The sequence below is a fragment of the Buteo buteo genome, chromosome 1, assembly GCF_964188355.1.
Source record: "Buteo buteo chromosome 1, bButBut1.hap1.1, whole genome shotgun sequence".
NCBI lineage: Eukaryota > Metazoa > Chordata > Aves > Accipitriformes > Accipitridae > Buteo > Buteo buteo.
In genome coordinates this window covers 30,668,749-30,693,257 of record NC_134171.1, presented here as the reverse complement: position 1 = coordinate 30,693,257, position 24,509 = coordinate 30,668,749, and the positions used below count along the sequence as shown (strand labels likewise).

Genomic DNA, 24,509 nt, shown 5'->3' with positions numbered 1-24,509 from the left:
GATCATGACAAAACCTGTATGCATGTTGTATCATCTAACTTCCTGTGTTACAATCTTAATGCTTAGTCCCTTTGAGAGATTACTTAAGGCTAGTTTTAATTGTATACAAAATAAGGTAGAAAAGCCTCCTGGTAATGTTGGGGTCTATGGAGGGGAAAAAAATATGTTGGCATTGGTGTGAATTATATCAAACCCTAGGTTTTCTGTCTTTAAGCTGTCACAAACTAGTAAGTCTCCTGTAGCATGTTCATATATCCATATCCTGAAAGTCTGTTACAAGAAATTAGAATTTGCTGATTGCTTCAACAGGTAAGTTGGTGACTTAACTAGCTTGCAGAGAAGACTTACCTTTACCATTCTAGGCCTAGCTCTGTTCATTACAAACACAAGGGAAGCTTGCATTGCTAGTCTCCATGTTTACCTTCTAAAGGAGAAAGCTTCTGGTGCTCTTTAGTTTGACCCATTTTTCTCACATAATGTGCTACTGTAGCAGGAAATGATAGCAGGGTGTAACATGGTAAGGGCTGATGCCACAAGCCCTCATCTTCTAAATTGGGGCTGCTAAATCTATTTCCAGAAGTCACAAATAATCAACTTTTTATACGTTGTTAAAGTCAGAAAAAAGGCAAGGGCTTGTAGCATCTAGGGCCAGAAAACAGAGTTTGAAGCTGAGGAAGGAGGTTCTGTGTGGGAACCCGGTGAAGCAACAGTTAGACAAGTGCTTCCATTGAAGTTTGCATGGGATAGGAGTTAAGGTAAGCTCCCTTCCAAAAGGATAAATCTGAAAAAAAAGTACATGGATACTCTGTTCAGCAGAGGCTGGAAAGAAGTTAGTGGTGTAATTGTTGCTGTAATACACAGACTGCATAAAGACAGAAGAGTCTTGGAAGGAGAATGAACAGCAGGAGCAAGGACAGAAACTTGGGCTTGAAGTTCTGGAAGCCATCCTAGAGGTATGGCCCAGACTGTCAGTAAATGTTGCATTTTTCCTGTTAAAGCTGGTACCAGGAGGCATTTAAGGACCTTCACACCTCTTCTGCACTCAAGATTGGGTGACTTAGGCTGAAGTTGAATGTCCAGCATTAGTGAAGTTGAGGTTAGGACTCAGCTGCCTTAACACAGTATCTTGTGCCACTGTGGATGGCACAGTGGCACTAGACGCTGATGTCACTGAATACCTGTGTTTAGGCAGTTTGATTATTCCTCCAGAATGAAAATCATTTAAGTCAATCTAGAGACTTCAAATCTTGTGACAACATCATTTGTCCATGTCAGCAGCTCAGCAAATGGATGTCTGCTTAGACGGTTGTCTGTCAGAGAACTGTCATGGTTTAACCCCAGCCAGCAACTAAGCACCATGCAGCTGCTCACTCACTTCCCCCCCACCCAGTGGGATGGGGGAGAAAATCGGGAAAAGAAGCAAAACCCGTGGGTTGAGATAAGAATGGTTTAATAGAACAGAAAAGAAGAAACTAATAATGATAATGATAACACTAATAAAATGACAACAGCAATAATAAAAGGATTGGGATGTACAAATGATGCGCAGTGCAATTGCTCACCACCCGCTGATCAACACCCAGCTACTCCCCGAGCGGCAATTCCCTGCCCCCACTTCCCAGTTCCTAATCTAGACGTGACGTCCCATGGTATGGAATACACCGTTGGCCAGTTTGGGTCAGGTGCCCTGGCTCTGTCCTGTGCCAACTTCTTGTGCCCCTCCAGCTTTCTCGCTGCCTGGGCATGAGAAGCTGAAAAATCCTTGACTTTAGTCTAAACACTACTTAGCAACAACTGAAAACATCAGTGTTATCAACATTCTTCACATACTTAACTCAAAACGTAGCACCATACCAGCTACTAGGAAGACAGTTAACTCTATCCCAGCTGAAACCAGGACAGAACCCAGAAATTGGTGTCAGCTGGGCATCTGGAGAGTATAATGTAGAGAATAATTAATTCACTTGTGTTCCTAAAGGCAAACTGAAAGGGACAAGAATGCTTTCCCAAACTATAGTTCTTAATCCTGGACCTGGCTGGGGAAGACTCTTTTTTTTCTGGTAGAGGAGGTAAGGAGGAAAGCTGTGGAATATTTTCAAGTACATATTTGCAAATTTGAGTAAAAGAAACAAGCAGAAGAATTTGTAATGATTCTAGTCAGGGCTGCTACTCACAGAAAAGTGGTGAAAGTTACTGCTGCTTGAGTTTCTTGAATAGGGATGGGTGGATTCAACTTTATTTCTTGGTGGACCCAGATCAGGAAAGTACAAAATTATTTAAGTCCTTTAAATCCGTCTTACCTGGAATTGCAGGTTTTGTACCCTTTAAGATCTCAGTACTGAATTGCATCCACAAGCTTGTAAGACTTTTCTTTTATGCAGGACTTTCCATCAGTTTATGTCAAAGTGCTATGACAAGTGCAGGAAACTAATCATATGTATTTTCCTAGAAATGGGGAAAGTGAGAGGCAGTGCATGATGTGAGTTACCTGGAGCTGCTCAGCAAATTGACAGCAGTTGTAAATACAGCCTGGTTCATCTAGGTTCCAGTCTGTAATTTGCTCAGTAGCTTCCAGTAGAACTGTGACAAGAAGCAACTTCATATTCTTCTACTAAAAAAGAAATTTAAATCCATAGATTATTCTGGTTTCCTGCTGGTGCCACAGTTTTGCTGATATGTAGCAGACTAATGTATTCCATGTGAAATAATAATATACTTTAAACTCTTGTACTGCTTGTCTCTGACTTTACTGTGTCTTGGAAGAGGGTTGTGTTTGTCAGATCATCTTCCATGCTTTGACTTCTTCAGATCTCCTTTCACTGGCCAGTCTCCAGCCATAGGTATAGACACAACAGCCAGGATTCACTTCTTGAGGAAACGGGGATCCAGGATGACATGTGCCCGTTTCTTCCCTTCAACTTTTTCTTTCCCACTGACACTCATAATGTAAAAAAATTATAACAAATGAACAATAAATAAAAGGTTACTTATTTTACAGCACCTGCACTTGTCTCAGAAGTGTTGCCCAGAGAGCTTTGCTAATTCAGCTCTGTCCTAAGTGATTCCTGGACAGTTACTTGGAACTGGCCTGTGTTACATCCTTTGCTGTAGTGATCACAAAAGACTCCCAAGACCATATAATTAGAGTTTGATTTCTGAAAGCAGGATGGGAATGTTCCCATGTAGAACTGAAGTTTGTGTAGAACATGTTTTAATTGCAGAATAAAAGTATACCAGCCTTCATCTTTACCCTTTTCTACTGAAATAGACGACTTAACAAATTTGTTTTGTTGAATTGCATATACAGTGAGCTAATAAGTGGGAGTGTTTCTCAGGTTAAGGATTTTATTAAATGAAACAACAGTTTCAACTATACAATTGCTTACTTTTAATACAGCAGAGTAATTTTCCTCAGAATGACTGATTAAGAAATGCCTGTTTTAATGAGGCTGAATCAATCTACCATGCTTTTAAATTGCTGGTATACTTTGCAGCTCTTTTTCAAAGAAACTTTTTTAAGGTTCATGTAGACAAAATGAAAGCTGCAGCTTCAGAGTTTATGAAGTTACAATAATTATCTTAATCTTTCTCTGTATTCTGTATTTTTAATGCTATTCATTGACTTTTTAAATTCTAATGTGGGAATGTTACTACAAATGTAAATACGATTTTTGAAATTACAATTATTGAATGTTTGTGTATAATGGGAATATATGCTTATTTTTGTGCAGTGAAAAATAAGTTATTGGTTTTTCTCCTTAAAGCAGCAGGTGCTTCAAACTAGGATTTTGTCACAGACATTTGTAAGCTTAATTGTTAATTATATCACTTTAATGCATCTCCATGCAATGAAAGCTTTCCCTTCACTGTATTTTTCTTTTCAGTGCTTTGTTCAGTGCTAATTTTGGGAGTCTTTGTACATTATTGTTTCCTTTCTTCTTTTGCATTGAGGTATTTGAGAAAAAGCCTGCTACTCTTTACCACTAGAATAAATGTTTAATTTGATTCAATATCTTATTGCCTCTCTCCTTTTATGTAGTCTCGATTCGATTTTAATGAACAAAAGCTGCAGAAAGTTACAAGAAATACAGTCCCTTGTTTAGAGATCTCGATTGTCAATGATCTTCAGCAATTTTACTCATATATTGCACCATCCTTTCTGGGCCAAGTTCCATATTGTACAAATGAACATGAAGTCTTTAAGTTATTGTTCTTTAAATAAAAAGAATGACATAGTGAATTATAATTCAAAAAGCACTACAGGCTGAGGTGCCTATTTGGAGCCACTTTTCAAATGAGTTGACACTCATTTTCAGTATTAACTAAATGCTGTAGTTCCCAATGTGTAAATAGGACAAAATTTCAACAGAAATGGTAACAATGAAATGATAGAATTGCAGTATTGCTAGATTTCTTAAAAGCAGGTATTGTACATGTAAATTACATGTTTCAGAAGGTTCATGGGCAATCTCTTAAAATGAATAGAATGAGATATTTAATAGCGATCTGTACTAATACTTTCAAGAGCTACTTGTTTGTTTGTGAATTCACACAAAGCTGATGAATGCTGCTTAAGCCTCATCATTAGTAGTCACTTACGTAGCAGTTTACATCTTCAGAGTGCTGTATAAACATAAGCTAATTACAACTTCCAAAGTATTGATTAAATATGTGGTGGAGGAGCTGGAATTAATTTTCTCAAATACAGTAGTCTTGCTTGCCAGTGGATGATACTGATGTTAAAATACATCAGCTCAGTTTACTGAAGCTGTGAATACATTACATTTATTTTCAAAACTGAAGAAAATATATGTTTTTCTCCTCTGCCTATCTGCCAGGGACTTGGCACTGGAGATACTCTAATATCATAATGCTTTTCCAAGCAGTTCCTCAAGGCAATTACATAACATGGAAGGTGCCTTGTTTCTGAAGTCTCTGTTGTGACAATTTACATTGTAATTCAGTTTGGAAGAATCTTTAAAATTGTAATGTAATTATTATGTTTATCCTAACCAGAACACATGTGATCTCTATATTGGCTCTAGTCAGCTTGGTAAAACTTTTTCAAAGTAGAGCTTGCATGTACTAAATATATTCAGAGGTCCTTAAAATCATCTTTTTTTTTTTAATATTAGCTATGAAATGAAAACTTTAAAATAATCAGAATATTCAGACCTGATGTATTTTTCTTGAAAAATTGTTTACTATAATTCTGGTCAGAAGAGTCACTAAGTCCTCCACATACTGAACTTAAAGTGGCAAAGCTTGTATAACACTGTAAATGTGAAATCATCGTGTGTATAGCTCTGTAATTATTATCCTTTTTTTCCTATCACTGAAATGAGATTTTATTTCCTTCAGAGCACCCTATAAAGGTTAATCAGGTTTTCATGTATTTCCTGAAGGGTAGAGTAGTGCCTTGGTGCATAACAAAGTGTGGGAGCAGATAGTTCTGCTATGTCTTTTAATTTGTAAACCTGCTTGGGGGGGCAGGGCAATAAGATTGGCATGAATAATACTTACAAACAGAAGTAAATCAAAAAATATTAGTTTGTTTCTTTATAGGTCAAATGCAAATCCTTTATTTAAAAAATATGTATTCTAAAGTTAAATTTGTAATTTCATATATTCTTAATAATAGGTTTTATATTAATCTTAAATGCAGCATATATCTTTGGTTTCTAGAGTGAATATTCTAAATCCTATTTAAAATTTAATTGCATTTGTAATTAGTGTGATATCTCTGAACATTCTAATATTAATCAAAATAATACTTGTAGGATTAACATTTCCATGTTATAGTGCCTTTTACATTGTGATGGCTAAGGTGTATAGAGGGAGCCATAGATCATGCAGTGGTTTGGTTTTAATACTGCTTTTTTTTATTGCTTTTCATGTCCAATTTGACACGTTTCTGAAAAAACAGATGTGAGCTAGTTGAAATTCGCATAGAGCTATTTTGAAAGAGTATGCTCAAAATGGTCTAGCTAGTTGTCAGGTTTGGAAATCAGGTTAGGAAGGGTCACTTTTAGGGTTCTGTCTTTAGCAACTTGTAGATGATGCCAAATAGAGAGCATATGCGAACACTGTTGAGGAAAGAATTAGAATGCAAAATTATCTGAAATTCATGTGATAAAATAAGTAGAAAGTCCTTCACTGAACAATAACTTGTTAGACTATCTTATAGTAAAACAAAACTAGAATAGGCTGCTGGTAAGTGTGAGATAGTGACACTTCTGTGCCTCTTCTTTTGCTTTTTTTTCAAAGTAGTCTTGTTCTGGGCTATATTCACTTTATTAAACAAACCAGGGTAAAAAGTTATTTTCTGTGTAAGTGGAGTACTCTCAGTAACTCAAGTACTATGTATAAATAAAGTAACTTGTTATTTAACAACAACAACAAAAAAGTAGTTCAAGAAACATGACTGCTGACAAAACGTTTGGGAGATGAGGGAGGCAGTTGTTCTACAAAAGAGAAAACTGAAGGAGTTGATAAGTCTTCTACTGTACCAAACATACATATGAAGTAAAAAGTGACTAGGTACTTCTCATTTTGTTCCCCACAAAAATTATTTTTGCTGAATTTTGGAGTAAGTTGTTGGATTTGGAACAATAATGATAATGATGATGGAAAAGTTTTTTTTTAAGTAGCCAGATTTGTTTTTTCTAAATTGTTTAACTGGCTACAGGGTCAACCTACTTGGAATTCTGTAATTTCCTGGTTCAGTGCTAGATGAGCAAGGCACTGTAGAGGCTGTCCCTTTCAGAGGATCATCCTCTTCAGCATGCACACTAGTGAAGTGTTGGATTTTACAAGGCATTCAAGAGTTATTTTATTAAGTTGTGCTGCCTTTCAGTCTTCCTGGCCATGTAGCTTCTCTTCCATTCTTGGCCCCTGCCCTTAGACACTCCTAACAGCAGGAGTCAAAGGCTTCCTACATACTAATAAATTAAACCTGGGAGTGTTTGCAGTATTGACGCTTTATAATTTGTACCCTAAGAGAGGTCCCTAGCAGGCTCTGGGTCTGCACTGTGTAACAATTCCTAGGCATTATCAGAATGCTCCAGGCACTATGAGTGGTTCACAGGTTATGAAAACTTACTGATATAGATGTAAGCTGTTGCCTGCCAGCTGGCTTCAAGTGAATAGGAATGTTTCTGGGCACAGTTTCATTTCCTAATAGAGATGTAACCTGAGATTCTTTAATTGCTCCACCTGCACTGGCCTTGAACTATGTTCCATAGCATGCTACTGGATATTTTGGAAATAAACGAGAGAGACCCAAATTAACATCTCTGTAACCTTAAAAGAGAAGATGGAGGTGAAATTTTCATCCATGTTCAGTTTATGATTTCCCACAGTGGGTGACACCAAATGAGTTATTTGGTGGAGACTCAATCCTATTTTCATTCCTGTTACGGTCAATTCTGTCTTACGTGTTCATTTTGTGTGGCCCTTTCTGTGAGAATGTCCTTCAGCAGGAGGTGGATGCTTTAGATTGTCATGGCCAGATTTGAATAATTTGTTTGGAGGGAATGGAGCTTTATGGTTTTTGTTTCCTTATAATGACAGAGAATCAGAGCTAGAATTTAATCCTAGAATAAAAGAGTTAGAAATCTTTATTTACGAATTCAAGTAACAACATTAGTTATAATCCTGATGCTTCATGGATCAGTTCAACATCTTGTCTGCCTGTGAAATGTGTTTTTCCGCATCTCAGCTAGGCCTTCTCAAGGGAAGTGTGTTAATTTTGCCAAGGTCAAGACTGTTTCTTCTACAAGGCTTCTCCATAGTATGAAGTTTCCACAATGGTTAGCTCTAGTCGCTGTCACCTCGTTACAGAAAGTAGCTAGCTACACTTTTTTGGTGACTTAGCTCTTATAGGACAGCTAAAATATCCAGTGGCTAAAATATCACGTTAGCATCTTGAGTTTTTTGGATTGTCTATATTTGAGAGGAAATTTGTATAAGACTTTTGTAATCAACTTTTAGGAACTTCCCTTGATAATTTCTCTGCCACATGTTTCTACTGCAGACCAAAATGACATAGGAAAATACTCATCCAGTATCTATCAGTTAATATGTTGGTGACAATACTACAAGATGTTCTCCATTGTACTCCTGGATAATGTACACGGGGTGTATGTTTCTGTACACCTTCTCCATTCTCCACATATTTCGTGGCTTTAGGGCTTTTTTAAATGGTCTAGGAGTTTGAGAATCAAGGTAACCAGAGTCTCTGAGGAATCATCTTTGCTTAGATATTAAAAAACTGTTACATGCAGCAATGTCAAATACGCTGCTTTCCTCTTTATATCAGCAGACAATGTGGTGGAAGAGACCTTTCCAGAATGTAGTTGATCTGATTTGATTCATTAAGCTTTAAATTCATCTCTCTGTGATGTACCAACCCAGGGTTGAAACCTGTACAAATTAGGTCAGTTTATGGATCATTTGAGGGTATGGGATAATATCATCAGGGCTATCTTCTAGAACAGGAAGTTTCCTGAGGTGAATTTGATGTTGTCAGTACTTCTCTTCCAGAATTCTGATGATTTTATTTCTCCTTGCCTGATCAGGAGCTTTGATCTGTGCTTTGGTCTGGGCTTACTTTCTGCCCAGAATCGTCTGTAAGGTAAGACAAGATGCAGCAATAGTAATCCTGTTGGACAAGGTAGTTATTTCAAGATCATACAAAAAGCACCAGAATGCTACATTTATTTCCAGATACTCTTTAATCCGTGTAATATGGGTTTCATTCACTTTCTTGTGTGGATGCTGCAGTGGCTTCTGGGATGAGCACCCTTACAATAGTTTCTAGTAAGAAATATCCTAGCTACTAATAGGAAAGATGATGCAAGATACACCTATGTGGTTGAACAGACACCTTTTCAAACTACTGTACATGTTGAAGCAGATATTCCAGGATGTCAGGATCTGAAATCAACTCGGGTTTTACCTATGTCACCTTTGCCCTTCACAAATAGAGAATTCCTCAGTAAGATGGGAATCCTACCAATTTACAGTTTCTAAAGGGTTTATTTGTGATACAGTGTTCAAGGTGGGGACTTCATCTGTGCTGAGAAAGATACGTGTAATTCAGTTACGTGTGTTCCGAGTACAGCTTTGACATTTTCGTGGGACCAATATGGGCCCCAAAATTGACTTGGGGGATGTTCTGACGTGTTGAAAGTGAGCATACAGTTGTGTGACTCAGTTATCTTCTAACTTTATATTTCATTGTTTGTGCTGATAACTAAATTACTTGGGTATCAGTTTTGTGGTCAGATATATCTTTGGAGGATGAACAGAAATTCCTGCTTCTATCATTTCTCTCTTTGAGCAGAGATGGTATAGTTCAGACCTCTGATAGGATCCTTTGCCTTTCTTCTGCGGGGTGTAATACAAATTCTGGCCATGTGAGAATCAACAAAAATCTGCTTAAATTAGTCTCTTTGTATCTTGAAATTTGAGCATAAAGTGTATTTTTTTTAGGGCAATATTCAAAATTATTAATGCTTGATTGTAGTAAAGTTTTATATGAAGGAATTTGAAACTCTCCATTTACTATTTATTGGAATAATGTTGCACTATATTTACATATGTTTTGGAGTTTTCAGATGAGAAGTCAAAGATTAAATGCAGGTAGTGGGAGATCTTTCTTTTGTTCCCAGACTACTATGAATAAAATTGGTAGTGGAGGATTGTGTTGTTACTGTCCATGTTGTTTCCCCACTTAAATAAAGACAAAGGGAGGTACTCAAATTAGCACCATTTTGGGAGTCATGTAAGATCCTTTTGTTTAATATTGTACCAGTCATTGACTGATTTACAGCAGGAGTTGAGGGGGCTTTGGCCCATTCACTGGTACTGTTTAGTGCAGTGTGCATGTTCCAGGTCATGCACTGCAAGAGGGGGCCTTATGGCTGCACAGCCGCCCAGTCCAGATCATAACTGCATCTGGAATTGTAAGCTAACTTCGCTAGACACTGCAGAGACATAACAGAAAGGTCTTGTAGTTGGTAATACAGGTAACACACTATTTGTATTCAATACTGCCTTGTTTGTGCATGAAAAGTTCATACTTAATCTTCCTATTTTTTTCTTCCATGTTTAAGGGCAAAACTTTATTTTACTTTCAATTTAATTTAATTTATTTTTTTTTAATTGGGAGCAATAAGCATTGGTGAAAGTGTATTCTGAGTTGAGCTTTTTTAGTAGTCTGATTTTTCAAAAGACACGTTCAAACATGACTATCTTGAATGAATCAGTTATTTTACAGGAATGTTTCATTAAACATCGCATCTAGATAGTAGAAGAGGTCTATTTCACAAAATTATGTGGATAACATTAAAGACTATCTGCTTTTTTCATGGAGTATGTTACAAAGCATACTTTCTTATCATGGGTATGCTAAAAAGTGTACTTGCTCAAATATTGGATTGGGATTTTTAAGAAAAAAAATTAAAATCTGGATTGTATTAAATCTTTCTAATAAGCAAGTCTCTCTTCCACTTAATTTGTGCTTTTGTTGTGGCTAACAAATAATTTGCTGTATGGGTTTTTCTGTACGCCATTGATAGAATATATAAGCTTGTCATCCTAGTGTGCTGGAAATGCTACACTCAAATCAAGTGTTCCTTTCTGGTTTTGTATATCCTCACCTGCTCCTCACTGTAAATCATTGAGATGTCAAGAGCAGTGATTAATTAAGCTGCACGTGCAAGTGCTTTTTTTCACCTGTCAAGTAGGAGGAAAACTTGCTATAGTGAATTGTGTGATGCTGTTTAATTAATTTCTTTCTATTCCAAGCTCCGAGGTTTGTAGAAATATTTTACAGTCTAATTTTCATTAACATTTCTGTATTGATACATGGCATGATTTGGGAGCTATGACTTTCCAAATTATACTACAGGAAGGATTGTATTTAAGACTCTGGGAACATAAATAATCGTGGTCTCGAGGCTGCATGTGTTTTTATCTCATGCTAGTCAAATGACTTTAAACTGGCTTCTTATTTAAAGAAACCAATTAATAGTACATAACCACCTATCAATTTCTTATTTATGTGTATGTATTGTAATATATATGTAATTTTATTGGAATTTGAAAAGCTTGGATGTTTTTCACACTCTTTGGGGCAAACAATGAAATTAAATTGTATAGTGATCTTAATCTATTATTAAAAGGTCCTGGAAAGGAAGATTACAAGGTAGATTCAGGTTTTGAATCAGTTTTGCCATTGGTTTAGCAGCGGGTGGGCAGGCAGATGCCTGCTCAGAGTAGAACCTATTGCCATTTTTCACCATTGATAGAGTAGCCTTTCAGAGTCAATGAGCTCTGTCAATGTGAGCTTGTCAAGGCTACAACTTCATAGACCTGAGAGGCGGTTTGAGAGGTCAGCCCTTTTCAGGTTTGCTGTGATGCAAATGAACTTTAATGCTTAAACAACTATTGGAATTTTTATGTCTGCTCCTTGTTCTTTTTTCTTCACAAAGTCATTGACGAGACATTCAGTGCTTTTTAAATTGGAAGTTGCATTGTGCTAAAGACCTAGTACAGATTTACGGAGGGCTGAAAGCAGTTAGATCATGTTCTTTTCATGGTGCGATTAGAATCAAATCGATTTCCCTACAGCCTTCAGCATTCAGATGGCAATTTTAACAAAGCTTGGGGGCTAGACAAGGGACAAAACGACTGAACTGAATGTTAATTACACTCTGCAGCCTTATTTTCTTTTGATTTGGAGCTGACTGGCAACTAAATTAACAAAAGTGTGACCATAACTGCTGCCCTATTTTCATTTAAAAGGAGAGCAGACTCTAAAAGGCTATCTTTACAAAGAAACAAGTGAGGTCTACTGATTATTGTTAAAGGGCACTGTCTTTAAAAACATAATAATAACAATAACCCCCAAAATACTCAATTCCCAGTTGATGTGATAAATTAGTCACTGGCACATCCAGCTTCCGATAATTCCTTGACTTGTGCTTTTTAAAATAAAACATAATAAAAATTCAGTGTAATGATTACTCATAGATAGCAATGATCTAATTTTTAATCATGTGACCACAGTACATGCTTAGATGTGCTTCCCCACAACCACTTCGGTATTAAACTAGAGAGAAACTGATGTTTGAAAACCAAGATGTTAATATTTGGTGGGAAATGAATAATTTGTTGTCTAATTTTTATTTTACTCAGACATTCTTGTTTCTTGTGACAGCACTTAGTTTGATTTGTTAAGGTTCATTTACAGTACTTGTATTTTGTAGTAATAATAGCAAGATGCTTTCTCATCCCTTCCCCTCACCCCTCTCTGCCTTGTAAGGAAGCTGCAGCTGCACTAAGTTGTATTTGATCCTTGTCATTGCTCCGTCCTTTTGCACCTGCAGCTCTGTTGGTCTCATCTTAACACCTGGCACCATGAATTATCCTCTTTTTATTCATAGTCAGTAGCAAATCCCATTTAGAGCTAAGCACTATATATTCTGGCAGTCAAATGACCATAAATGTCAGAATGTATTTCTCAAATGTAAATATAACTGAATAATTATATTCAAAATGCTGTGAAACTTTATAGCACAGAATGTCCTTTAATACTAGCGTGCAAATCTTAAAAAGCTATGCAGAACAGCTTTCAGGATTCTCTGTCTGAAGTGTCAAGTGTGGACAACATAGGCAGTAAAACTTTGCTTTAGAATCTTAAATATTGGGTTAGCTCTTTATACAAATCACAGATTTAGTAATATTCATTTGTGCAGTTTACTGTAACTTTCTGCATTTGGTTTTCAGTCTCTAAAATCTGGATATAAAAGTAACAAAATTTTTTCTTTTGTTTAGAGTGTTGTGAATTTGTACTTGACCTACAGCATTGCAAAGTAGTTTGCAACATTTCTCAGTTTAGATGCAGACCTTCTTAGAAGCGGTGCACTTAGACCACTGATACTGAGGGAGCAGTGTTCTTGCTTTTATACTTAGATCACTTTGAAATTTCTGTGGTTTTAAAGTTATAACTGCTATAAGAACCAGAAAGCATATATATGAACAGTTTTTGTTCCAAATTGGTTGAAGATGGTTATTTGGGTGTCATAAAAAGTTGTTTCTGTTCTAGTTAGTATTTAATACCAGAGAAGTTTTGATAGTACTACAGACCACCCTGTACTCAGTCACTGTCCTGTACCTCTCCTTTTCACACAAAAGCAGCTGCAAAACAAAGTTTTTCTAAAACCAGTCAAGAGTAAAATTCTTTCTCATTTGTCTTCCAGACACGAAGATCGATTGAGAAGTTATTAGAATGGGAAAACAATAGGTTATACCACAAGGTGAGTGCCGCAGGGAGCAGCTTCGTACTGTTGGAGTTTGAATTGCACAGTATGGAAACAGATGCTTTTGTTGAACGAAAAATATGAAAGGTGGACAAATGGGCTAGTCTGTGTGCTGCAATAAAATACAGCTCATTTTTCTTCTTTTTCTTTCCTCCTTGTCTAGCTGTGCTTGCATTGGAGACTAAGCAAAAGGAAATGTGAAACGAATAACATGATGGAATATGTAAGTTAAAGGGCTGTTTTGTGAGTTTCTCTATTAAATGATCATTTATTTTGCTTCTGATCTTATTCTTTTCATGATTATTAATCAGTAAAGGTGTCAGGAGCTTAATCGCCTGAGTGCAAGGATTTTCTACGGTTCACAGATGCATGGTTTCATGTGCAGGACTGATTTATAAAGTTATGAATGACTTGAAAACAAGGCTTCACTGTGTTCTGAAAAATAATAAATTAATTGCCAAGATAAAATAGCTTGAACATGTGCTGATGGAGTGTGAAATTTTAGATGCTGTATAAAGAATAACCACAACTTTGGTTACGCAGCAAGTCAGATATGGCTGTTTTATATAATGCTAATCAAGTCTAAAAGTATGGAAGAAGACCTTTCAACTAAGCTGTTGGAGCTTAAGAAACCTTTAGCCTTTTTAGATTTTAACTGCCCCTTACCTCAACTGTCTTGAAAGTATCTTTATCTCCCTCCAATTGGTGTCACTAAAATTTTTAAGTCTCTGGAGTTTTAACTTACTTCAGCCTTTGACTGAGACTCCATAAGCCTGTCTTGGAAATACACAGCAAGAAGTTATGTGCAGTTTAAAATGAATGATGTCCAATGTGGGATTTCAGCTTGTTTAGCTTGCAACCTTTTTGCTCTTTTTTGGTGCTGTTCTTATTTCCATTTTCAAAATATCTTGGAGGTACATAGAATAGGATGAAATTAAGCTGCTAAAATGTAAGAAACATTAGAATTTGCATAATTTCTTTTAATGCTCTAGGAAGTAGGTGATAGGAAGGGTTAACTTTTTAAAAATAAAGATTAACTTTGAGAAATATCTACTGTGTTAGTTTGAACTTATCTGTGATCTTTCATTACACGGTACTTTGTTCTTTGAAACAACAAAGCTATCATGCATATGAAAAAATTTAAAAGTGATTAATTAGTTGGAAATTATATTAAAATAATCTTTTTCTTTTAGTCTTCTCCTTTTTCCTGTTTCTACATTAGATCTTATTTCTAGCCTGAAACAAGATCTTTAAAATGTTTTTTACAGAATAGCTCTATTCAGTTCACTGAATAAGTAGACTTTTTGTAACATCTATTCTACAAAATTTTTTGGTTTAGATGTATGAGATCTGAGCGAAAATGGAATAAAGCAAATTTCAGAAAGTAGATTTGAGTTTTACCTAAATGGAGGGGTTTTTATTTCACGTTTCTACAGGAAAACCTTGTCACATCTGATGTTTTGCAGATTCAATTGAAAAAAACACATACAATGCTAGTTTGTAAATACTATTACCCAGCAACATTTACAGATGAACATTCATTCTATTAAATACAATTTAAAATCAGTTGACCTGTTTATATTAATAATATGTAAACATGAGCACGTAGTTTTACAGGATAAATATTGAAGATATTATTTTCAATTTGTGAAACATCTAATATCTGGATGTATTTAATGAGAAATTTTTTACAAAACTTCTCTGTACTATTTTCTGATTTTTCAGTGAACTGATTTGCTAGTCTCTTAAAAACTGCCCTTGTTGTTGTATTCATGATTTAATTTTAAATAGTAGACACTTATCCTCAATTTTTTTCAAAACAGGTGATTTAAATCAGACTCTTGTACCTCAAACTTGGTGCTTTGTTGACTTGATGTTCTAAATCCACTCTTGCAGATGCTAAATAAAATAAATAATTAAATAAATTAAATAAAGACAAGATAGTCTTACACCTTTGGCATAAACACAATGTTCCAGCTTTACTTCTTGCTCCCTTTTTGAAACCTTGCCTGAATATCAGAAGCCTGGTATGTCTGAAACATCCAGTGGTTGACTCATGTCAGTGATCAATGGATTTTGATCAGTTTGCATCACTTCTGAAAATAAGTCACTTCTGAATATCTCTAAAAATAAACTTATACACCTGAATTTGACATTCAGTATTTCAAAAGTGTTTACCTTAGAAATAAAATCAGACTTACTTCTTTTCTGATGTTCAGTATCCTATCAGAGATAGAAGTGTTTAGGAAGCCAAGTTGTGTTCTCCTTTACAATCAAAACCATTCAGAAATTCTTTTTTAACTTCTTAGAAAGGCATGCTCCCCTTACAAGTAAATAAAATTCTTAGATATGTTACCAGATGCATTTACTTGTTTATGAATACAGTCACGCTGCTCTATTATGACTGTCTCGCTGAAGAAAGAAAATGCACATGTGAACATTTTCTGTAAGCTTTCTATTTGAAGTAGGATAAATACTTGGATTGCATTCTGGAGTGTACCCTACTATAGGTACATAGCTCAGAAATACATAGTTTAAATTTGAATCGGGACCATAAGAATAATCATGCAAAAGCATTAGTCCAGGTTCTTGTTAACTACTTGCAGATTTGTTAGACATGGGAACTCTGCAAAGGCTGATACACCTTTCTGTATGAGTTTTGAACTAGAAACATGATTTAGAATCCTATATTAAGTGGAAAAAAATTTGAAGTAGAGGGAATTGCATGAGTAATTGAAAATTAACTTTGCATACATTGTGCCTTCTGGTCATTTTTTACATGAATATGTTTATCTCTTTTATAATTTTTCCTAGTAAAGTAAATGAATTATGTTGAAGAATAATTATGTAGTAGCTTATTTCAGTTTGTTTAAATGTGTTAGGTATTGGTAGGCAAACTTTTCCAATTGAATTTGATTCTTCAAGAGTTTTGATTTTCTACACCATAACAATTATACCGAACATGACTTTTCTAAAGGTCTCCTAGTAAGAAAAGCACTGTGATATTTGATCATCATCATCATCACAACTTGATGTACTTAAAAAAAAAAAAAAAAAAAAGCATGTTATTTGTCATTGTAATAGATAATAGGATTGCTGCCATCTTTCTTTTAATATATATTTGTTTTCTTTTTATACAGGTCATCCTTATAGAATTTTTACCAAAGACACCGATTTTTCGACCAGATTAGCATTTGATTTATTTATAGAGACTTATTCAAGTATGTTGTCTTTCCAATGGTGCCTTGCTTGGTGCTCTCCTGGTGGTGACATAGCATTGGTTCTACAGAATCTTGTGGTGTTTTCATTTTTTTGTTTGTTTGGGTTTTTTTTTGTTTTATTTTGTTGTTTGTTTGTTTTTTAAATAAGAGCATGTTCTAAGTGCAGTTGGTCAAAATCCGCAAAGTAATTTCACGCAAATGTTAACTACTACTTAAGTTATTGTTACTTTTATTACTTCTGTTTATTAATGTATCTTGATTTTCAAAGAGTCTTTTATATGTGTGCGCGCGCGCGTGTGTGTACATATATATATTACTATAAATACACAGCTGAAAATGGTATACAAGTGAGCAGGTATTTTTTTATCCCAAAATGACACAACTGATTGACTGTACGTTGTGCAAGTCCTTTTAATCATTCATTTACATGATGAAGTAAGATCTTCCTAAATTTTTGTCAGTGACTAGTCAATTGTAACTATTTTTATTTCGTTTTTGGATATTGGCTAACCTCTTCCAACAAAAGAAGGAGATAAAGTTCTTTCTGAAACTGCTTTTTGGAACCCAAATGTCATTGCATTAGTAGCAATCTCTGTGCTTTTCATGAAGAAGTCCTGTCAGCTGGTTCTGAAAAAGTTCTAATTTAAAGGTTAAAAAAAATAAAAGCAGCAAAATATAATTATTTTACTAAGACTAGAAGAATTGCTGAGAGAATTGCATGCATCTGATTAGTAGAACTCAAGATCACAAAAATATATTAGTACTGCAGTTTATAATGTAGCTGTTTTAATTCAGGCTAATGCCCATGTATCAGCTTTATTCCTACTGTTTACCGGATCCTGTACACAGAGGTGCAGAAGGACTTGTTTTAGTAAAACTTATTGTCCAAGAGGACCTTTCAGGGTTTTTTTTGTTGTTGTTTGTTTGTTTGTTTTAAAGCCACATAAGCAGAAAAAAGTTATTGAAGAAGTCTTGAACAGTACAGTTCCAGATACAAATGCAGATGCTGTGTATTAACAATAATCAAAGCAGGGTACACTGGACAACAGTGTAAGTTTAAATGTATTAGATAATTATTTATTGCACCCTTGCTTCTGCTCATTTTGGTTTACAGAGCTTATTTTCTGCATCAGTATAAGACTTTTTAAACTGGATATATGATGTATGCTTGGGTCAGGCCAGTTGTATTTTGTTTCTTCTACTTATATCTTAGTTGTACATATCTTCACACATAGGGTTTTTTTTTAATTGCAACTCAATCATATTTTTAAATTTGTGTTAGGTATCTAAAATTACTGTACATGAACATTAATGTAAGTTAAGAATATGTTCCTTGTACAGTTGTGGTAACAAGCAATAATGTGAATATATGAAAAACCAGATATACTCTGCTTAATATTTGTATGAATGAAAAGTTGATACCACTACAAGAACAATCTTCTCTTTTTAATCTTTTAAATACAAGTTTTATTTCAAGGTAATATATTACAGGTACCTTGATGCTGTGAACTATTTTTCTATGTCTTCAAAATATTTATTCTCTGTAAAATACTCTCTAGTGAGTATTATATTCCTAAACTGTTGATAGTGGGAGTGGTCTAGAAAGTTTAAGTTTTCTTAAATCTAAGCCTTCTGTATCTGTTCCCCAAACTCATCCTTTGATCAGCTTTTGGCTGTGGATTCCTGCTGTTTACTTTGAAAATAGCTCAGCTATGCTTTTCGTACAAGCCTACGAGCGTGTTTCCTTGACTTGACGGGATATGGTGTTTAATTAACAAATACCAGTTTTGTGCTGCCTCAATCTTCTGGGTCGCACAGTGGTTTCTCTCCAAAGTAACTGGTTATAATTTTTTAAAAAATCAATTTCAGCTTCTTCTTTAGTACAAATCTGGGTCTGCAGCACTCCTCCTCTCACCCAGAAGTATTAGTTAAAATCTTGGACCAGTTTCAGCCTGAGAGGGAGGCCAGAAGCCTAACATTGATGGCAGCTGAGGTTTTGGAGGTTGGAGGTGCAGGGGAGAGGTTGGACTTGAACAGAAATGGTAACTGGTGATAAATATTGATGACCAGAAATACACGTTGATTTCTTCAAGTGTCAGTTTTCAATAAAATCAATATTGAATCATACAAGGCCTAGATTTTATTACCAAATTCTCAGTTGACTGTATAGATAGGTTTGTGTTATGGATGCAGTTTTCCACTGGTAGTTCATTATTGTGGAGGGATAAGTTGGATATGGCTTGATATGTTCATAGCAGCACCGCATTCAGCATGAGCTATTCGCCTTAGTTTACTACCCAAACTTTCCATACTACATTCTGTGACACCACAACTACCTTGCCAGCAGCACCCAAACCTACCTACAGTAAAGCTAATTTGAGTGTGACATGCTGAAACCAGAGCAGTGCATAGAGTGTGGCTAACAGGTTTACAAAGAGTGTCTTGTTAGTAAAGCTTCCATATAAGCCATAGTGTTGGTTAAAATCTTGTCTATTTCTAGGTGCATCTGCAGTCATCTACTTGGTTAGCAGGCATTTCTGTATTTTAGCTATGACTTTTTCTCTAAGAATTGTAGTATAGGAGTCCAAAGTAGATCTCTGAGCAAATACAGTCAAATCCTTTAGTAAGGAGGCCAGAGTAATTGCCTCTTAAAGCATTTCTGATATTTTATTAAAACAATGTGTCTCACTTAAAATACAACCAGGAAACTTGAGAAACTGCATATATATATATAAGTTTTGCTCAAAAGTGTAGCTCTCCTGATGAGGTATTACATTCACCTAGTAAAAATGTTATAAAACATTTTCATACAATCCCTTTCGATTGATTAATTACAATGATAGAAATTGAACATGGCAGGAACTTTAATCAACTATTTAATGCCTGCAGCAGTCATCAGGATTTTCCTTTGATGTTGTTTCTAAAATACTAAATCTATTTATTTTTTGTGTTAGTGAGAAGACATATATTACCTTTTTTTTGTCCAATTGGCAAAGAATGAAGTTGCAACAGTTTGAGCAGGCCAGAAGCTATAGTAGGACTTCCAGGACATAGCCTAGTCTTTGCTAAAATAAATATTACATAGTACTAACTTGTTCAGCTTCTTGCAACTCAGCAATTCCTACAAATAATCTTAATTGTTTCCAGTTTCTTTGAATAGTAAGAGTTAGGTACCCACTTGATATTAATCATTTAACAAATGATGCTAATTATGTCTGTTTCACCTTTAGCCTGAAAAGCTAATGGTAAATGCATCAATGACTCCCTGTGAAAGCTAATTATTATTTTTAGATATAGTGGCCTTTAACTGGCCAATAAAGATTTCTTTCTTACTGTAATATAATTGAAATAAATGATTTTTAATCTTTCAGTGATAGGTAGAAATAAGTCCTGAGGGAGAAAGGCTTTCTGTCTGACCCTACATGAGGAATTCTATAGAGCTCATCTGTTGTTAAATAGCTACGATTTGAAGTTTCTACTGTGATTGGCAAACTTCACCAGAAATTAAAATTTTTATGGAGATAGGTTACAGAAAGTCAGTAATTTTTTTGTAATAGCTCAGTGAGTCATTTTAATAAACTATGTATGCAAATCCAAAATTTCCCATTATACTCAGAGTAGATTGTAAAAACTTTTTGCGGTACTAAGATGTAAGTTATAATCTCTAAATCAATTTGTTAAATGATACTTTTTTGTAAATCTCAAGACTGTGGTGTTTAAATGTAATACTCTATCTCTGAGATATATGCTTACTTAAAAGTCAGTTTTCATTTTTTTTTTTTACTAAAAGTCATTATTTAGCCCTGGAGATTGTAGGGAAGAGCTTAAAATGCAATCTGTAACTACTCAGAAGCCAGAAGGCAAAGAAAAAGAACATGTCTTTCTTCCCTTCCCTCCACCCCCACCCCAAAGTCTTAATTTTAAATTGGTCCCCTTGTTTTGGGAGCCCTAGCTTATGGTTTTTGAGCAGCTGGCAATAATGCAAATTGTCCACCAAAAAAACCCATTTGAATTCTGAACAATTTAAAGAGATCACTTTAATTGAAGAGGCAAAAGACTTGTTAAGCAAAGAAAATCCCTGGTTCTTTTAAGTTCTCCCAGCACTGCTGTTGAGTAATTAAAAGAAGGATCATGATGACCCTACATTAGGTCAAAATCCAGATGATTTTATGTAAAGGAAATGCTCAATTAGAGAGGTCTCAGAGCCCCAAGTGTCTTGGATTCATAGTAGCGACTTATTAAGGGTAACTGGTGCTGGCTAGTTTTGTATCCGTGTCTGAAATAATTTATGTTGCTCTTCAGCAACCTTGCTTATGAAACGAAAGCATTTTAGAAATAAGATCTGTATTCATCACTGCTAATTTGCTGTAATTTCTGTGCTTCTTTTCCCTAAAGCCACATTGCATTTCCATCACAAACAGCTAAGTGTATGATCATTTTAATGCCTTTAATAGCCATATTGTAGGTAGAAATATTAAATTCTCAGGGACTAATAGGAAATACGAAAATGGAGTTAATGAGCTGAATGCCTATCTGCATGAAGGCTTACTTTGCAAACGGCACCCTAGAAAACTTCTGATTGTAATATGCATGACCATTATGAATGTTATCAATATACAGCTATGAGAGCTCCCTTTGCCCTGTATTATTAGGCTGCTGAATGTCAGAGTATGTTGGATAAGGATAAATGAAGGTTTTTTGCTGATTTGGATAGAGGGATTATTTCTAATGGTGCTATCTTCTTAATTTCTCTGTTTATTCTTTGTAAAGTTCTCTCTGTAGGCTGGGTGAGTCAGGGGATACTGGTGTAATGAGAAAACAGTATCCTTCTGCCTAAGAAAGTGGCAAAACTTCAAGGGGAGAAGTACTCTAGAAGCAAAAAAATTTCACTGGTGAAAACATCATGCATTTATTCTTCATTAGTTACAGATATCCATTTGGGTTGTTTTGTTGGTAACAGTATTTTGCAGTTTAATTTTTGAACTTCATCTTTTTTGCACACTCTTTCAGTCATGGGCTGAATTAACGACTATTTTTTTAAATTAAAAAAAAAAAAAACAACAACAAATCCTTGCATGAAACTTCATATGTTGACACTTCTTGTGCTGGTGTGTGTATCTCTACCACATGACACCTGGGTAATCCATCCTTTATAAACCACATTTTATTGTTTTCATGGAAGATGTCCTTTTAAAAAATTCTTCTACTTCATTTAGCTTGTTAATATTTCATTAAGATTTATTTTCTTGAAAAAAGTTGCATAAATGCTTGACTCCTCAAAATACAACAGACCATTGGGAAAGATTTAGTAAGGTAAAAGATGAAACATAGGAATTAGCAGAAGCAACACCCAAACGATTGAATTCGGGGATTAGGTTTGGAATTCTCTTGAGTCTGATGGAAAATAGTTCTGAACTGAATGAAATGGTACTGAATAATGAAAGTTAAGTAAAAGCTAGCAATCCGTTTCAGTAATTATGTAGACTGTCTTAATTTCTGTTACATTTTTTTATTTTAATAAGTGTGTTGTTATTTTGGTTATGCCCTAATTAATAGTCAATTCTGCTATTGTGCAGATTTTGAGGTAAGCTTCCTTCTAAACTCAGCATTTTGTACTTTAAAACATCTAGACCAAAACGGAATTGCTGATGAGAGCTGTGCAGCGAGTACAGAACAGTCTTTTCCTAAGCTGGAGCCTGAAATGCATGGCTAATTGTTTCCAAAGGAAATTCTTGACTTGTCAGACAGCTCCTGTCATGTGACAGTATATCTAAGGCCCAGGAGTAGGATCCAGTTAGGATAATTTAAGTTCAGGTAAGTAAGAGAGACTTTTATAGTTAGTTGTAGCTTTTATGGAAAAGGGAACCATTGACAAATGCTCACTTTTGGAGGGCAGATAGATTTTATAATGTTTATTGAAACATGCTTCCCCCCTCTCCCCGTTTATAACTGCATCATTGAAAGTTACTTTGTTACTTTGCCTTGTGTTGGAAACTAGACTTGGTAGTTAGCTGAAGGGTTTTTTTTTTTCTGTTACAGTGTTTTAGGTTTGTGAATTTTTTTTTTTTAAATTGTGTTTAGAAATTTTTCAAAAAGTCAGATATCCTGATGCAATATAACTGATATTTTTAGTGGCTGTATGTTTAAACCGATTTTGTTGTACCAATATAAATATCTTGCTCATCTACTCTAAATGTTTATTTCTGATCCTTCTGTGCTTGCAACAGGCTTTCTAACTTGTTAGGATATGCAGTGTACCTACTTGTTAATATTGTCAATGAGCAGTTTGGTTCAGTGAGATAAAAAGGAACGCAGAGTAGTTCCTGATTTGAAAAGTGTAACTTGGATTCTTGTGTCCATAAAAGACTGAGTATGGCAATCAATACGAAACTAATTCCAAACATAAATTTTAAAGAGAACAGTAAACTACAAAACAGTGCCTAAATGTTGTGTGCTAAATTAGTCCTGTGTAATTCATGTTGCTTTAAAAGAATTTGCAGAGAATTGCATCAGATTGTATGTGCTTAGGAAAAACCTGTTAAATGTACAAAGCAGTAATGGTAAATAAGTCACTGAAAGGATGTTATCTTTCAAGTAGGCAAACTTTAAAAACAATATTTTGGACTATGTTAAAAATCCTTTCAGGCAGAAAATGCGTAAGCAATAATTCACCCTAGAACTGGATATTAAGGAAGCTGCTATTTACAGAGAGACTTGATGGTAATTTTGCCTTTTGGGCATCTCCTCTCATGAAGAGTTTAGAAAGATAGGGTTGCTGCAATTTCCACTATTGTAACATTCCTCTTCAAATATTTTAAGTCAGGCTGAGAGACTGAAAGCTTAGAGGCCAGTACTGTGTTCACAGGGCACACGGCTTTGGGAGGAGAAGATAGGAAGAAAAGGACTTTTTTTAAGGCTGCACAATTGTATATATGCATATTTAAGAGTATTTAACCATGTCTGCTAAATTACTGAAGTTAATCTATTGTTGAATTATAGAATATTATTTAATACATCAACATTGGTTTTTTCCTGACCTGACCCGGAATTGGAATGGACTCCAATATAAATTTTTTAAAGCATTTCTTAAGTTGTATGTATTATAAACTAATAAAAGAATTGTTAACCTATCTCCTAAGCCTTACCCTTTTTCATCTATCCAGTATGTTGGGGGCGGGGGGGGGGGGGGGGGGAGAGGGGAGTGTGGGTAAAGAGAGGAAGAAAAAGAAAGAGGAAACCCAGAAACTTCTGCCTTACTATACAATGGTGTCTTCTAATTTCCAGTTGATACTTTTAGTCTAAATTGGGGGGAAATTAAAAAAAAATAAAAGAGAAAGTGGTTTTGCATAATTTAGGTGACTCCAGGACTAGAATTACCAAATTTAGAGGCATTCCTTGCCTTAAGTGTTTCAAACTGGCTTTTCATTAAGTCTGCATTTGGAGTTCTTTAAACTTTTCAAGCCCTAATGGTGGTAGGATTTATTATATGTGTTACCGCTATGGTTGAATAGTAATGTTGAGGCTGTATGCTTTTTCTTTTTTTTAATACACTAGTGGTCTCAAACAAGATATAGTTTCCCTCTAGTTAAGGCAGACACTATGTGTTCAGAAAGGAATCGTTCCCATCTATGTAATTCACATGTTTTTAAGACGCTCAGATATGAAATGGTGGTTAACCTGAACCTTAGGAACAAAAACTAATCCTGTGCTCTCCAGTGCTCCGAGGACGGTCTTGATTCTCATCAGCCAGCTGCTTTTCTTTGCGCGAAACATTTTACAGCTCTTGGCTTACTCTAGTATGGAAATCTTAACAGCCTCTTTCTAACGTGCCCGCGTATAACGCAGACGATACAGATGCGTGTGTGTTCGATGTGCACATGTATAAAAAAGTGTGCGTGGGGAGGGGTGCTCCTGCCAGGCGCCCTGAAGCATTCCGGGTGTTGTAATTTGGGCTTGCAAA

General features: G+C 35.3%; 1 protein-coding gene across 1 annotated transcript in view; it reads left to right on the top strand.

Annotated features, from left to right (window-relative positions):
* Nucleotides 1-23,679, top strand: part of CHIC2 (cysteine rich hydrophobic domain 2) — a 32,594-nt gene extending 8,915 nt beyond the window's left edge. Inside the window, exons 4-6 of the mRNA XM_075025964.1 lie at nucleotides 13,269-13,325; nucleotides 13,492-13,551; nucleotides 16,469-23,679. Of these exons, the coding sequence (XP_074882065.1) occupies nucleotides 13,269-13,325; nucleotides 13,492-13,551; nucleotides 16,469-16,519 (168 nt within the window). The 3' untranslated portion in view covers nucleotides 16,520-23,679. The remainder of the gene's footprint in view (nucleotides 1-13,268; nucleotides 13,326-13,491; nucleotides 13,552-16,468) is intronic.
* Nucleotides 23,680-24,509: the final 830 nt, after the last annotated feature.